Source organism: Trematomus bernacchii, unplaced genomic scaffold, assembly GCF_902827165.1.
Source record: "Trematomus bernacchii unplaced genomic scaffold, fTreBer1.1, whole genome shotgun sequence".
Lineage (NCBI taxonomy): Eukaryota > Metazoa > Chordata > Actinopteri > Perciformes > Nototheniidae > Trematomus > Trematomus bernacchii.
The window spans coordinates 3,854,518-3,870,738 of NW_022987608.1; the positions used below are offsets into that span (position 1 = coordinate 3,854,518).

The window sequence follows — 16,221 nt, forward strand, 5'->3', positions numbered from 1 at the left end:
GAAAATCAATGTGTGCGATTGGGAAACAAAGGCAATTCGTCATAGCAAGACACTCAGCATTCCTTTGGGACAACTCTATGGTGATGTGTTTGTGTTACGAGTGTCAGGAAAATCAACACTTTAAAAAGGGGGCCTATTGTGCTTTGTGGGGTTTCCCCTGTGCTGTAGTGTGTTATATAGATTTGTGTGCATGTAAATGGTCTGTGACATCACTATGTAACACTTGCGCTTCTATTGGCTAGCGCTATAACACATTGTATGTGATAAACTAAGGGGCGGGACATCTCTAATCTGTTGACCAATCAGACTGGGCTCTGGTTTCAGACAGAGGGTGAAAAGAGGTGCTGCAGCACAGGTAGTATGAGAAAAATAAAGAGCTTTTTGAACATTAAAGCATGGAGACATGTCCCAGGAGAGACACTACATACTAATATGAACCTGAAAATAAGATGGCAAACATTCCTCTGGCATATATTCCCAATCCACTAATGTAGAAGTACAATTAAAACAAATCATACAGAGGTCAGAAGATCATATATCAATGTTATGAAGTTTTATTTTTTCATGACATTTCTTATCGCATTCAACCAAGCTATAAATTAGGGAGGTATCAGGGGGGTTAGAATTCTCCAAATGTAAATATTGTGTCACTTTCTTGAAATGTGGGACAAAGAGGAATTAAAGGCAAAAGCTTCGTACTAAATAATGGGCCACAAAGGAGAACATGCCATGAGGAAAACATTAAATCGCATTCTGATATATTGTCATTAGTATCAGAAACAGATTCCAGTGTCTGCGTCAATCAAGTAAAGTCAAAATCAGCACTATTTTTTTTTTTGTTGCTGTATTCCTAAATTCTAGCAACCCCATTTAAGTATTTCATAATTACTTCAAATATTATTTACATTTTCTTAGTAAAAAGTTTACAAAGTGCATGAGGTCTTTCTCCTGTAGTGTAGGCAGTCGTTTTAATGGTTTCACTGGGCAACCATGTGTTAATTACATCTTAATGTATTCAAGTCAGTCCATATCATTTCTAAATAACTACAGTGATCATTAATTCTTCATATTGTGGTCATGAGTCTGTGCCACATTACCGTGCTTGTGCGTTTAGTCCACCAACACTTTAAGCCAGTTAAAATTCATACATTTATGTACAGAAAAAATTCCTTTCTGTAATTATTCAAGTAAATTATTTCATTAAGCGTCCAAACCTGCTTGATTCTTATCAAAGTTAATACTCCGTCTCCATCAAAGACACATTGCGTCCAACTAAAAACACACCACATATGTAATTTCACACTATTATTTACAGTATAGTATTGTCTTTTTTAATGAATCATCATAATGAAACAGTCCTTATACAGTGTAAATGATGATTTAAAAAAAAAGGCCAAAAAAAAATGCTTAAAAATAAAAGGTCCAGTTTGGCCTGAATCGATCAGGTCTTGGGAGTTCTTCTTACCTTAAAAACCCACACTGTTGCCAGGCAGATAACTAGAGCTTGGAGCTGAAGGGCAGCCCCTCGTACATGTCGGCCTTGAGCTTGGCCCACTCGGCCACCCTCTGGATGGTGCTCTTCTCCTGGCAGAGCACGCTGGCAGCCTTCTTCAGCTTGGCCTCGTTGCGCTCCAGGTAGCGCTCGGCCTCGCCCTTCAGGAAGTTGAGCTTCTCGGGGCGGCTCTCGTTCAGCGGGATGTCCTCGCTCATGTAGGGGTTGAAGCGGAAGTAAGTGCCAGGGGGGAGGAGGGCGTCCAGCATGGTGTGCACCTCTGGAATAAGGATAGAAGAGTATTGCTTTTAAAAGGTCATCTATTATACTGTTTTTCATCAATATATTATAGGTCTCAGATATATACAAAACATGTCTCTGAAGTGTTTGGCTCCAAACACCAAACAGATCATTGCAGCATCCCATAATCCCCTCTGTTTCAGCCCTGTTTCCAAAGTGCTGATTCTCTGTCTGTTACTTTAGATGAAAATAAGGAGCCCCTCCCCACGCCCCTCTGAGAGATATTTGGTTAAAAAGAACTCAATGGTGCTCTAGGAGGAGATTCAGGTGATAAGGTGGGAGGGGGTTACCTTGGTTGGTGATTGGCTAATGGTTACACAAGACAAAAAATCGTTATGACATCATAAAGTGGGCAAAATCTGATCAGCTCATTTTCAGACAGGTTTTTATATAAATGGATCAGGACGAAAAGTGAGAGAATCTTTTTTTCCCCTGAAACTTTCAGAGTCTCTTTACCCAGAGGGGAAATGAAACATTGGATTTTGCATAATAGGTGACCTTTAAAGTTGGTTTATATTTCAAGAAGCACTGGAGCGGGGAAATCGTAACTCGTCACACTGCCTGTGACTGCGCGCCTCTGAGCTGTGGTTTATAAATAAATGTGTGTGACGTCAAACATTGGTCTTACCCTCAGTATCCGTGGCACTGCTGATGACGTGTGAGAGCTTGGTCTTCAGGCTGGTGTAGGTCGTGCTGTTTTTGTCCACCGTCTCGTACCGTCCCGTGCCCAGAGACAACACACACTGCAGCGGGGTGTTAGGCCACAGACACTTGCACTCATGGATGGCCAACGCTGTGGGGTTGTTGATGAGGAGGCCTCCATCCTAAAAGGAGAGGAAGGATAAGAAAGGTAATGAAAAGGGGAAGGAGAATCACCATGAAGTAAAAGAAGGGCCCCAAAGCAATCACTGTAGAATGTTTTACGTCTTATTTCCACTGTAGACAATTTGCTTTTCGAACCAACAGCCAATGTTGTTGATGGGTTCAAAATCTGCAAAGTCACCTTCAGCTTTTCATCAGTCAAATATGCTTACTAGGCAAGGTTAATACACCGAAAGGACACTTTGCATGCATAGAAGGAGCCTCAGGTTTTAATATATGTGTTGTGACAGCCTGCAGGGGACACATGAGGTGAAGTGGACACGCTGTCCCAGAGCTACAAAGCTCGCTGGGCTGAGATGTGCTGTGTGTGCAAACAGCCCTGTTTATTCACAAATAAACAAGTAGGAATGTCTGTCTTTTAGAGCAGCTTTCCGAGGCTATAATAAACCCTTTCTTTGAATAATTTGATCCAAAACTAAATTGAATAAGAAGATCTAGTTGCTGCTCTGAATTGAACATTGTTGATACAGCATGTTGCATTTGAGTATTCTAATCCAGACTGATTTAATTGACCTAATCACAAATGACTTGCCATTTGCTCTAAATAATGTAACAGGATTGGAGCTGATCTAAGTGGTGCCAACAATGCCAGGAAGAGGACAATGGAGCTAAATGGATGCCTGGACCCATTTAGTGCTAAACACTCTTTCTCAGTCTTTCCCCGAGTCCAGCTCTGGACCACATCCAGACACCGAAGGGCTTTTGGATCGGATTTATAGAGATGGAGAGTGTGGCGCACAAGAGCTGAGACCCTCCCCAGTGGAGCGGGGGTAAAGGTCTTTAACGCCTCTACATGGGGAGGGCAATAGAGAAATATCCAAAAAGCTTGAATGCCCTTTTTCTTCTCTGAGAAAACACAAATACTGCTCTGGCGTTGGTAGTAGATGTATCTGTTCTGATTTATTTAAAATTGTGTCTTCTTTAGGCACTCAATTTGGGGTGAAGTGTCTTGCCCAGGGACACAACGACATGCTGACTGCAGTGGGGTTTGAACCTGTGACCCCCTGATCCGAACACCAACGCACAAACCACTGCACCACACGCCTACAAAAATAATTCCTTACATTTATTATAGCGCTTTTCCAGATGCTCAAAGCGCTTTACAAATACACATTACACACATGTAACGCTCATGTACTGATGACAATACCCACAGGAGCAAATTCAGGTGAAGTGTCTTGCCCAAGGACACAACAATTAATAAAGTCGATTTTATCCAACCTAATCTAAAAACACACAGACGGACCGAATAAATATGTGTGCTGATACTGTGAATACCGGAAGAATCACAAGAGAACTCACAAGAGAAAGTTATTTATATAATTGCTTTTCTGTGAATTAAACTTTTTTTATTCACCCTGAAAAGTACAAACATTTACATAAAATAGGTTAAATATTAGTTCCAGGAAACTTATTTCAAATTCATATGTCTGTCTTTGGTCCACTGTGCTGTCCTGGTATTATTGTCTGAAACATGTTATTATTGAACTAATTATACAGCTGTGTACCCTCAGGTGTAAGCTACTGAAACAGAGGTTAATTACACAGCTGCTCCTCAGCTCTGACCCTCAACCTCTGAATGACATCCAACCAACACGCAAACTAAACGCTGCATCCCAAATGACTGGCCTAATGATACTCGTTTGCTACGATAAAAGGATATTTGACCTCTACATTGAGTGTGTGATGGTGTCTTCTCCCCACTGTGTTTGTGTGTGTAAATGTATTTATGATACCCTGCCTGCACTGGCTGAAGTCTCCTGAGAAATACCGCTGCTAGTGCTGAAAACTAGAGTAGGAGTGAGACCGGTGGGTGGCAACGGTAGCTCAAACTGTCGGCCACACACACACACACACACACACACACACACACACACACACACACACACACACACACACACACACACACACACACACACACACACACACACACACACACACACACCACCACACACACCACACACACACACACACACACACACACACACCACACACACCACACACACACACACACACACACAACACACACACACACACACCACACACACACACACACACACACACACACACACACACACACACACACACACACACACACACCACACACACACACACCACACACACACACACACACACACACCACACACACACACACACACACACACACACACACACACACACACACACACACACACACACACACACACACACACACACACACACACACACACACACACACACACACACACACAGATTGTGAATGTGAATAGCAATGCAAAAAAACAGCATTATATATATGCAAATGGCAATTCTTGCTAACAGCTCATTTTAAAACTAGCAACTACATCTTATGCCGTTTCCTTGCTCCTATAGAATAAAATAAAAATAATAAAATGACCAGAGATCGATTAATCTCAGACAAGATCAGGTTATATAGCATGCCAATAACAAATATAATCAAATGTCTGTCTTGGTAATACATTAGTAGGAATACTAGCAAACATCAGATGAGTTAAAGGCCTGGGCTCGGGCCAATTACTAGTAGGCCATTTGTTTTAATTCTACATGCTTAGAACTATTAAGGCTTGGGTCTGTAAACATGCAGAGTGGGGTTAGAGATTAGGATCTCTTATTGACTAAAACATTGCAAAGGGCCGTCTACCAGGACCCTGGCATTAGGAAACAGCAGGGGAGAGAAGTGCTTGTTGGAGCCGGGACAAGGCTAAATCTGCCTAAGTAGGTTGTTAAATGAAGCTGAAGCCTTGAGCATAATTGCTGCCCACACAGACCATCTAAAGATATCTGGCCTAATAATCAAACGTTATGAAATAAAAGGCGCTCTGTAATATGGGCCCAAGAAAAGATCACAGTAGCAGAAAGTAATTTATCAGATGCATGAACAGCTGGGTTTATATTCAATTACCTCCTACTTTAAGCTAATCTACCGCTCTTGAACCTTAAAAAGGATCAAGGATGCATCCATCACCTAATGCACACGCTTTCTCACTGTGTGCGAATGACAGACAGCAGCTCTGATATTTACTTTCTTTCATGGGGAATCAGAGCTCTCCATTTCCCTGCGAAGAAGCAGGCTAAGAGGACGAGGACTTTGATGTTTAGGGGGAACATGCAGGGTCCAAGGACTCTTTCTTTACCTCAATCTCCATCTCCATCTCCATCTCATTCTCTCCACTTCCTCTCAGACTCTTAAAAGCAGGGAAATGACTGCCTTCAAGGTTATGGGTATCAAGAGTGAAACAAATGTACACATACCCCTTGATGTGTACATTCACAGAGAGAGTGCAATGCTCATCGCTTTTGTCCTTGGCACCTTAACGGAAGTGTATTGATTGGAAACATTTCAAGGAAATTACTCTCTCACACTGGACTAGGGCTCTCAGAGAAATGTGACTACTATAGATGTGAACCACATGTATTCATCTCTCCAAGGACAGAGCCTTAGTGATGCTGTGTATTTTCGTGCTACACTTTCTTCTATCTCGCAGCCTGTGTTACCAACAGTATCTCTCTGTTGTGTGCCATACCTGATGGAGGTCTTTTCCCAGGACGAATTCCTGGAAGTATCCCGGCGCGGCAGACGAGGCCCTGATAGCCTGCCACATTTTGTGGTTGCAGTCTCCAAGGTAGTGGGATCTCACTCCTGGCATGAGTCTGTAGTTCCTGAACGTGAAGGCCTTCAGAGGTAAACCCCTGTTCACAATGGTGCTCACTGCTGACACCTGGTGGACAAACAAGGGCACATTGAGAAGGGAACACCAAGTAATGTGTATGACTTCTTGGTGACTTAATTCATATTTTTAAGAGCTGGTGTTTCACTCAGGTCTGTGCTGTTCAATTGACAACTAAATAATAGGTAAATAAGTGTTTTATTCCCTTTTTTCAATATCAGTACTCTGATATTTTACACAAGTAAAAGTAGCAATATCAGATGTTAAAAATGATCTGCTACAAGTAAAAAGTCGTGCAAACAGTATCTATATATAATATGAAATGAAAAAATGTAACTGCTGCTGGATATCCTAACCTCTAATAATATATCAATGTTTAATTTGTAATTATGCTATATTTTGTAATAGCTTATAATCCAAATATGTTAAGTAACTAAAGCTGCCAAATCAAAACTAAAAGAAAAAGTACAATATTGTCTTTAAAAATCTAGTAGAGTAAAAACAATAAAGTAGCATAAATTGAAAGCACTTAGGTAAAGTACAAGTACTTCAAAATTGTACTTGAGTACAGTACAAATTGAGTCCATATGGTGAAGAGCTGAAAAAAAACATGTGACTTACTTTAGGGCAGTGAGGGTCCCTGGCACTCTCAATCATACGCCCCTCACCCATCCGTTCCCTAGAGGAAATGCAAACGGATTAAAATTAAACACATCTCTATGTACTATATATAGAATAATTTGGAATCAAGGATGGATGTATGGATTAATGTAAATGTAAGTAGGAATAACTTGCACAATGACTTAAAGGACAATCATTGATCAAGTAAGGGGTGGGAATTAATAAGAATTTGCTTCATCCTACTCCCTTTCGGACACATATGATTTTTTTATTTTTTTTATTATTATTATTATTAATAATATGAAGATTTTTTTGTTGTTGAATATATAAATATTATCGTGAATGTGGATAAATACTGTATTTTAACAATACGGTATTCTGTTTTTTCACATTTGTTATTTTTTATTTGTTATTTTTTAATCTGTTCGAAATAAAGATTGAAATGAAATGAAGATGTGAGCAGTACAATCATGTAAAGACTGAGAGCAAAAGGAGGGATGAAAGAGTCCTGCAGACTGACTTGAGGATGTTTTCCCATATTTCACTGTCGTAGAAAGCGTGGCTCCAGCCCATCTTTACGGTTCCAACGATGACGTTCTGTTTGAAGACATCCGAGCCCAGCTTCCTGTACATCTCCTCGCATTCCTCTAGTGGGATCTGAAAGATACCCAGCATGAAAGCCAGAATAGAACCTAGAGTAGAGAGAGAGAGACAAGTGTGATGTGCCGGTGAGCAAGGGACTTAAGATTTTAGTGATATGAAAACAATACAGACGATAAACAGTCATGACAGCGTACCGGTGCTGACTCCACAGATGTAGTCGAACAGCTGGTGGATGCGCTTGCCGGTCATGTTCTGCAGTTTATAGAGAGTCTGCAGGGCCAGCAGTCCCCTGTAAGAAAAGGCACACAATTTACACACCTGGAGTAACAAAATGCAGCTTTAACATTTGATCTACTACACAGTAATATATGGAGGTAGTCTTGTTCCGTTGGCATGCAATACAAGCTCATTTTGTGGTTCTCTGTAGTGGAAAGAAGCGACATTGGTTCCCATGATTTGTGACTTCTGTCTGCATTTATAACAACACAAGTATGTAACAATATCTAAAAAAAGTAGCAAGAGACACATGCTTTTGACCCGAGATGAATAACATTTATATCTATCCACTATATCTTTACATTGCCCATAGTTCTTTTCTGTAGGGCTGCACGGTTTCGAAAAAATAACTAATTTCAATTATTTCGACTGATAATGCAATAGGATTTTCGATATTAGGAGATAAAAACATCATACCTAAACCCCTTCAGTAAAACACGGTTGTCAGGCTTTTTAATGCCACGCATGCTTCATTCCTAAATGGCCCTACCTTGTTCCGCCTCCGTCTATGGTCAGGACCCGTATTCCTCTGCCTTTGACTGGTTCGGCGTAGCCAATCAGAGCCAGAGCTTCTCTCACGGCAGCCTGAAGGGGGAGGTCTCTAGCCTGCCTCAGTCTCAGCAGGCAGGGCAGCACGCTCTCCTAAGAAGGTCACCATTTCTCAACACTTGATGACTGTGCAAACACATCAGACATGTAACAGAGCTGCATGGTTGTGACGGTGATACACACTCACCTTGATGGCAACACCTCTTGTCTCGGGGAACTCCAGGATGTGAAAGCTGAGCTCCTCCACTCGGCTGGTGAGGAGCTTGACATCATTCACTCTCTGCAGGCCTTTCACCAGAGACCGGGTCTGGCTGTCTACACTCACCCTGGCTATTATCTGCAAGACAAATACACACCATGCTTACTTACTTGTTTATATTGTGCATTTTTAACCTAGCGATTCATATCACATCAATGAAAACCATAGAAATAATTGTGATTAAGAATTCACTGCTCATTAGTGGCACGTATCCCCTTACCTTCTCTCTTTGAATTAACCGCTTTTGCTTATCTTTCTCCTCTTCACTGTCTGCTTTCTTTGCTGCTTTGTCCACAGTTGGCTCTTCAACAGCGACTGCTGAAGGCTTGTCTTTTGGAGCGGCAATGCTTTTCGAATCACCTCTGAACTTTGGGACCAGGGGTGTGATGTAGCTGCCGACGAACGCCTGAACGCTGGGTCGAGGGTAGGAGAGATAGTGGGTGAAGCCTTTTTTAGTGGAGGCAGCGGGCACAGGGATGGACTGAGCTTCACTTTCAGTCGCAGGGATGGCAGGGGAGGACGTCCCTGCTGGAGGAATGAGCTTGTCTGAGGGAGATGGAGAGGTAGTGGGTGCTTCAATACTTTTAGCCACTGGAGACAAAATAGGAATGTGGTCCTTAGTTGTAAGAGCGCTGAGAGTGGGCTCTGAAACAGGATCACCCCCTTCTCTGCTCTGCTGCAGTGGCCTGTTGTCTACTTCTTCCACTGGTGCACTGGTGCCAAAGTAACTATTGATGTGCAGAGCCAGAGTTGTGTACGTCTCATCCATGTTACTAGACAGAGCTGCTGGGTGAAACAGCTGTGATGTGTGTTTTGCCACAGAAGAGGAAGAGCTTAATCCTGATGTGGACTTCTTTGTGGCAACAAAAGGATTTTCTGTAACTTGCTGCTGCTGCTTGTCTGGCTCTTCCTCAGCTGTTTTACTCTCGCCTTCTGCTGCTTCTTTCATGGTGGTTTCAGGTGGCGCTGCTGTGTTGTTAGAGGACGAGGTCTCGGCTTTGGTCAGAACTTTTTCCACATGGGTGCTGCTGTCCACTGAGGCACTGCCAGGCTTGAAGCGGGAGAACTTGGAGATGAGGTCAGTGCTGCCTACTGCCTTGGTGACACTGTCCAATGTGGTCCTGATTCGCGACATGCGTTTGCTCACTGGGAACAGCAGTGGAGAACTAAGACTTTATCAGGCAACTGGATGATTCTGTTTTAAAATGATGCTGCATTCTGGCACACTTCCTGCCATCAGCTACAGTGGTTTAGTAGAAATTCCATTGTAGAGGGAAATAGGTAATTTCACAGCTTGTTCCGTCTCCTGAGAAAAAAAAAAGGACAATTTTAAACACGTTTTTATAGGAGCAAACTTAACTAGACGACAACTGGAAAGTAGGCCAACAGAGGGCTCCATTTGCCATGGTTAGTGCTAGATCGTATACCTCCTGGGTTTTAGGCGGCGGAAGTGACGTAATCGTGGATGAGAAGTCGGCCACTTTTGCAGCAACTGACTGCACATCTGGTAGTAAAAGTAGACACATTTAATGTAATTTTGCATGGGCTCTTCGTGACTCTGGAGTCCTGCAGGAATCCGGAGGACAGCGAACAGGAGTGAGAGGGAGCACACTCCTAAAAAATCTCCCCCTTTTTCTTTAAAAATAAATAAATAATAAACCTCGTACTGTGTGTGTCACTGTAATCCAAAATCCCATCTGTGCTTTTCTTCTTGTGAGATGTCATTTTTTAAATATTGGTAATAGCCTGCTGTCTTCCAAAGTTATGAATTCTCAAAATATTATATTTATGATATTTTTGTGGAAAAACTATGTAGTCATGTTCATCTCTTGTCCTGGGTGGCAGGTTACGTCACTTCCGCCTGAAACCCAGGATCTAGCACTAACCCATTTGCCACCCTACCCAACCTGGTAACCAAGGAAACTGTTGTTACAGCAACCAAAACAGATACTGTAAACAGCTAAACAAACTAACAACTCAAATCCTCTAGATCCCAGATAGGTTTTCACTGTAGCAAAGAGAAAATGGAAGCGGGACAACATCCAACACTGAAGATGAATTTAACAACAGAGTCAGCTCAACTTGTGAAGACTTTGCTGGACAAACAGCGCCACCCAGTCTCTCCTGACTCTCCTCCCAGTGAGATGAAGACTATAACCTGGGTTGCTATCAGAGACTTTACAGTGGAAGAGGGGAAAAGGCAGATTGAAGAGTACATTCAGACCTGGGAGCTGCTGCCCTGCTGGCTCCACAGCCTGGACTTCCTCTGCTCCACCGAGAAGGAACATAACACCTTCTACCACTACCGGGCCCGCTTCAGTACCACGACCTGGAGGAAGCCCATTCAGGGGACAGCTAGCGTGTATTTCGTGGTGTACATCCCTAAAGTTAGACCCCAAACTCTGCCCGTGGAGGTGCACTTTGCGGTGGAGTCAAACCGGCTGATGCACACCCCCGGGAGGACCAGGTTCAGAGAGGGGTGGCTGGTGGATGTCATTGATAGCAAGACCCTGCTCCGAAAAGCGGTCAACCTTTGAACCAACAGCCGAACAGCCGAGAAATTGACAATGTGTGGGTCATTCCCAAAGCGAACGGTATATCCAACGGGCTAACTGCTAGCATTTCACTTGCAAGATATTGCTTTGAACTCTTATTCGCCCGAAATGAGAAACGTTATAAACCCACTTCGATATTATTATCATTTACGATGTCTTTATTTACTGTTTATTACATCTGTATTTACCTATATATGCCCAAACAATGCACCTTATATGCTTCTAAATATGCACCTTATACAAAGATATGTATACATTATACAATTGATGTGAATTCATTGAAAACAATTGATGTGAATTCATTGAAAACACTTCAATACTCTTTCTAATCCTCTTATCTAAAAACTGAATGAAAGTAAGGAGAGACAATACACACCAACTGTTAGCTAACTAGCCTAGTTACCTACCAGTTTTTCCTCTAATTTATCTCTTACGTGCACGTTTTGTTGGACTTCAACTGTGACTGTAACGTTAGCTACCGGTAAGATAACGCTAGCTTTAGATAACGTTAAAGCAAAGAACGAAACTGTTTGTGTTTGACAGCAAGCCCGACATTTTCAAAGGAAAAACACGTCATGTTTAAACTTCAAAGCTAGTGTTAGCTTGCCTAGCACACACATGAAACCGTTAGCCTAACGTTAGCCTAACGTTAGCCTTTTAATAGAGAATATATTGTTATTGTGTCGAATTGTAAGGCAATGTCACACAATTAAACAGAGTTTGTCTTACCATAAGAAACAGATGCCGTTAAATATATGGCCAACGTATTTCTTTCAGTTAGATGCTGGTATGTAGTTGTGTTTACGTTAAATGGAAAAGATAAACAGGAAGAAGAGAGGAAGTGACGCAGTTCCCTAGACGTTTTCAGTGCAATGCCTTGTTTATGCCACTCGGTGTCGACAAAGCCTCCATGGAATAAAAACTATTTCACTGCAACACAAGTGATTGCAATTTTACGATAGAAAGAATCAACAGCAACGTTTAAAATTTAAAGATTAAGACAGAGTTGTACTTGCGGAGTAAACTTTATTGTTCTCAAGGAGACATTTGTATTGGGCAAATTGCTACTGTCTGTTGTTTTGTTTCTTTATGCAGGAAAACATCACAAAAAACCCACAAAACATAGATACATTTGCCATGGACAAGAAGGAAGCTTAGAATTAAAGTGCTCATGTTTGCTGTACTGCATTAAGATGTAACTTTTGGGTTCAGCATGTGGAGGCTGAAACCAATGATAGCTTCAAGGTTTAATATGCACTCAGGCACACAAACTCTTTGAACTGATGGAAGTCCTAGCTCCTAATCTTCCTCCTATTACCCTCATCTGCTTGTAAGTCTGTATCTAATGATGCTCTCTCTGATCAGGCGGCTCACTCCATACAGCCGCAATCCCTTAGGTGTGTGGTTTATAGAAGAGCAACATCTCTTGTTCGAAATGCATCTTTGAAGACCTGTATTTGAGTTATAAAAATCCAACGTTTTATTAATAACTAATGTATATTAACTGGCTCTTTCTCAAATAACATGTATGCACATGAATCAACTCCTTTTGTTCATAATGGCCTTCAGGTCAAAATAATTCAAAAGCTGATGTAGTGCTTTATGACTCAAGCCAATGTTCCTGCTGATAATGATAATGATATACAATCTGACCGGAAAGCAGAAAAATGCCTGCCATGGTAAAGGTTAACAAGCATCATGTGGAGATGCCTTTTCAAAAGCATCGTGAGTAGCATTTTTACACAATACATACAGCTCAAGGTATACATTAAGAGCTCTTGTAAAGGACAAACAGCTGGGGTCCACAGGCAGCAGAAAATAAAGGACATGATGGAGGCTGGATAATGGATACTGAAATACAAAAATTGTTTTCTGATTCATGCACATGAACACCTTATTATCAAGACTAAGAAAGTATCCATGGTAACTGCTAACACATACTGTGATGAACACTTTATATGACAAGTATACATAAAAAAGCTTTCGAGGAGTGATTCCCAACCACTTATATACAACCTTTTTCCTACTGTTTTTATAGTTTCATATTTTATTGATGTTCATTTTTATATTTTATTTTATTTCCTTTTTATCACCACTGTAAAATGTCTTTGAGCACCTGAAAAAGCGCGTAGAAATCAAATGTATTATTATTATTATTATTATTATTATTATTATTATTATTATTATTATTATTATTATTATTATGTTTAATATTTTCTCCAGTGTATAACAAAAGCCAAGGAGAAAAACAAATAAACTGCTCAACTGACACAACACAAACAACACAAATAACTCTGTTGGATTTATTATGTTTTTTCAATATCTTAACGTATAATAGCTTTTTATAATAGTTTGTGTTTTACTTGGTTGTTTTTCTTACTTTGAATCTTCTTAAACTGCACCAGGGGAAATTCCTCGTATGTGTAATTCTACTTAATCCTGTTTCTGATTCTGATTTGGTACATTCTAGTCTTTCATTTCATATGTTCGTTTGTGTATAAACCTGACGCCTATACAAGCAGCCGTCACTGACCCCCCCACTGCTCCACTCCTTACAAGTCCTTGGCTTGGTCCTTCAATCAGCTGTCACTTGCAATACGCGCGCAAAGGAAGACACATGTCGAGATGCCTCTGCGCCAACTCCGCTATATTCCAAACAACCGGAAAACATCAGGAAATCAGTAAATGAAATGGGTTTGGGCAGCAACAGCTCAGAAAAGCCCCCCGCTGATGGTGGAGAGGTGTACACGCGTGTTGCGCTCATCAGAGCCGGAGTATTGGGTTTGGTGTTTGTGCTTGCAACTTATGGAAACCTTTTCTTCTTGAGCACACTTTGGAAGAAGCGGAAGAGAAACACAAGGACCCAGCTGTTCCTTTTACACCTGTGCTTGGCGGATCTGGTGGTAGCTTTTTTCCAGGTCCTACCTCAGTTTCTCATGGAAATTACGCACAGGTTCCATGGCACGGACTTCCTGTGCCGGGCTGTTAAATACCTGCAGGTGGTCGGGATGTTTGCCTCCTCATACATGATAGTGGCCATGACTATAGACCGGTACCACGCGGTCTGTAAGCCCATGGTTTCCTTCATTAAGAGCTCGTTTAGGAGATACCTCTCCATAGGCGCAGCGTGGCTCATCTCTCTCGCCCTCAGCTCTCCTCAGATCTCCATTTTCTCTCTCCAGGAGGTGGAGGAGAACCAGTTCGACTGCTGGGCTACATTTATAGAACCGTGGGGGAACATGATCTACATCACCTGGATAACTGGGGCAGTGTTCGCCCTGCCTGCAGCCATTGTGCTCTATTGCCAAATAAGAATATGCACCACCATCTACTTCAACATGAAGAGAAAGGCTCTGCAGGCAGGGCGCGCGGGCACGAGAGGGGTGTCCAACGCCATGCTGAAGACTGTGAAAATGACTTTTGTTATTATAATGACATACACAGTGTGTTGGAGCCCTTTCTTTTTTGTCCAGTTATGGTCTGCATGGTTCCCCAGCAGTGCGCCAACTCAAGGTGAGTCTTCAAGATGTAAGATGTCTGCATCTTTATATGTAATACGTCAACATGTTATATTTAAAAAACAAGGCAATACATGTAGGTTAATGCACCTCAGATCAGTTTGACACATCTTACTGTCTCTCTTCCTCTCACAGGTCCAGTGTTTGCCATCATCATGCTGCTGGCCAGCCTCAACAGCTGCACCAACCCCTGGATATACGTTTACTACAGCTAAAAGGGAAAATAAAGAAATGCATGACACACACTGAAACAGAGGTTCATACCCCACTGAGATCTGGGGGAAAAAAGGGTTAAACAATGAAGTTTAAAACAAAACAAAAACGTAATTGGGATGTAAGACGAATATCACAAAGATGATCACTTACGTGTCTTTTTATGTTGTAAGACGAGTCCCTCTTCCACAAGAAGTCAATCACAATATTCAATTTGGTAAGAAAAATATATATTCGTTTTTTTAATTCTTTCTCTTTTGATCAATATTGGAGAGAAATATTTAACACATTTTAAACCTGTTTTACTGCTTATTTTCTGAAGTATGGGACATAGGATACCATTTAGTAAGCAAGTCCCTCTGGCACCTGCAAAAAATGTAAAAGTGAATTTATCAAGGTTTAAAATCAACATACACCTCTAAATGACTCTCGTAAATAAATGTCAATGTCCTTATGAAGAACAGAAAACAATATATTGGGATGATATCAAAGGATATGTCACCTTGGTTTAAATATGTGTAGTTGTTGTATATGCATTATAGATCTCAGCTGTTTCGTATATATCTGTTTGACAGCATTTTGTCAATGAATGTTTCAGTGTTGGAAAAAATAACCTGTTTTATATGTTAGTAGAATGTTTTGTGAAACAAGGGAACACATGGTGCTTATAGCAGCAATGACTTTGAACAGACTACAATGCCAAGACTTTCAAAAACAATCTGCATAAAAAGTAAAAAAAACTTTTCAGAAAAATGACTGTACATATTAGACAGAAATAATGTATCTTTTGATGTTCGATAAATGTTTTTTAATGTAATTAAAGTGTAAACCGCACCTTGGTTATTTGCCTTTCATCCTTCCTTCACTTAATTGTTTTCCTTTAAATTTCTTAAGGGTTAAAATGGACTTTTATCATGAGACCTGGCTCTAGTCTTTTTTTTTTAAAGCCCAGTCAGTTTGCTATTGTAATGATATGAACATTTAATTCCTTAGTGCTTTTTCAATGATCATATTTGTCATTTCCCTGGCTGTGTTTGGCAGTTGTTTATGTTGTGCATTTCCACAAAAAAATATGTGAATAATTACAGTTCCATACTTGAGATCAAGACCTGCACTTATCTCTATAGAAGAAGATTGAAGATTGAAGAAGACGTGTTGTTTGTCTGCCGGGATTCCGAGCAATATGATTACAACAATTTCATTTCATTACAGATTAATGGGAATCCATATTCGGAATCCTTGCTGGGCCCTGGGTCACTGTTGG

At 41.1% G+C, this 16,221-nt stretch overlaps 3 protein-coding genes across 4 annotated transcripts; 2 read left to right on the forward strand and 1 right to left on the reverse strand.

Moving 5' to 3' along the window:
* Positions 1-531: 531 nt before the first annotated feature.
* Positions 532-12,061, reverse strand: pnpla8 (patatin-like phospholipase domain containing 8). 2 transcript variants are annotated; one of them, XM_034131485.1, is made up of 11 exons: positions 11,956-12,029; positions 10,099-10,175; positions 8,892-9,977; positions 8,600-8,749; positions 8,354-8,505; positions 7,782-7,876; positions 7,505-7,676; positions 6,985-7,042; positions 6,220-6,414; positions 2,421-2,616; positions 532-1,772 (listed from the first exon to the last, which is right to left on the reverse strand). In XM_034131485.1, the coding sequence occupies exons 3-11, from the start codon at positions 9,804-9,806 to the stop codon at positions 1,498-1,500; spliced, it is 2,208 nt and encodes a 735-aa protein (XP_033987376.1). In that variant the 5' UTR covers positions 9,807-9,977; positions 10,099-10,175; positions 11,956-12,029; the 3' UTR covers positions 532-1,497. The 2 variants fall into 2 exon arrangements, with proteins under 2 accessions (XP_033987376.1, XP_033987375.1); XM_034131484.1 differs by lacking the exon at positions 10,099-10,175 and having other exon boundaries at positions 11,956-12,061.
* On the forward strand, positions 10,696-11,208 carry akap14 (A-kinase anchoring protein 14). The gene has a single exon (XM_034131262.1). The coding sequence runs from the start codon at positions 10,696-10,698 to the stop codon at positions 11,206-11,208; it is 513 nt and encodes a 170-aa protein (XP_033987153.1).
* Positions 12,062-12,574: 513 nt separating the features above from the next.
* On the forward strand, positions 12,575-14,959 carry avpr2l (arginine vasopressin receptor 2, like). Its single transcript, XM_034131263.1, has 4 exons — positions 12,575-12,623; positions 12,960-12,987; positions 13,937-14,739; positions 14,880-14,959. Exons 1-4 carry the CDS (start codon positions 12,575-12,577, stop codon positions 14,957-14,959), a joined length of 960 nt encoding a protein of 319 aa, XP_033987154.1.
* The last annotated feature ends 1,262 nt before the right edge of the window (positions 14,960-16,221 follow it).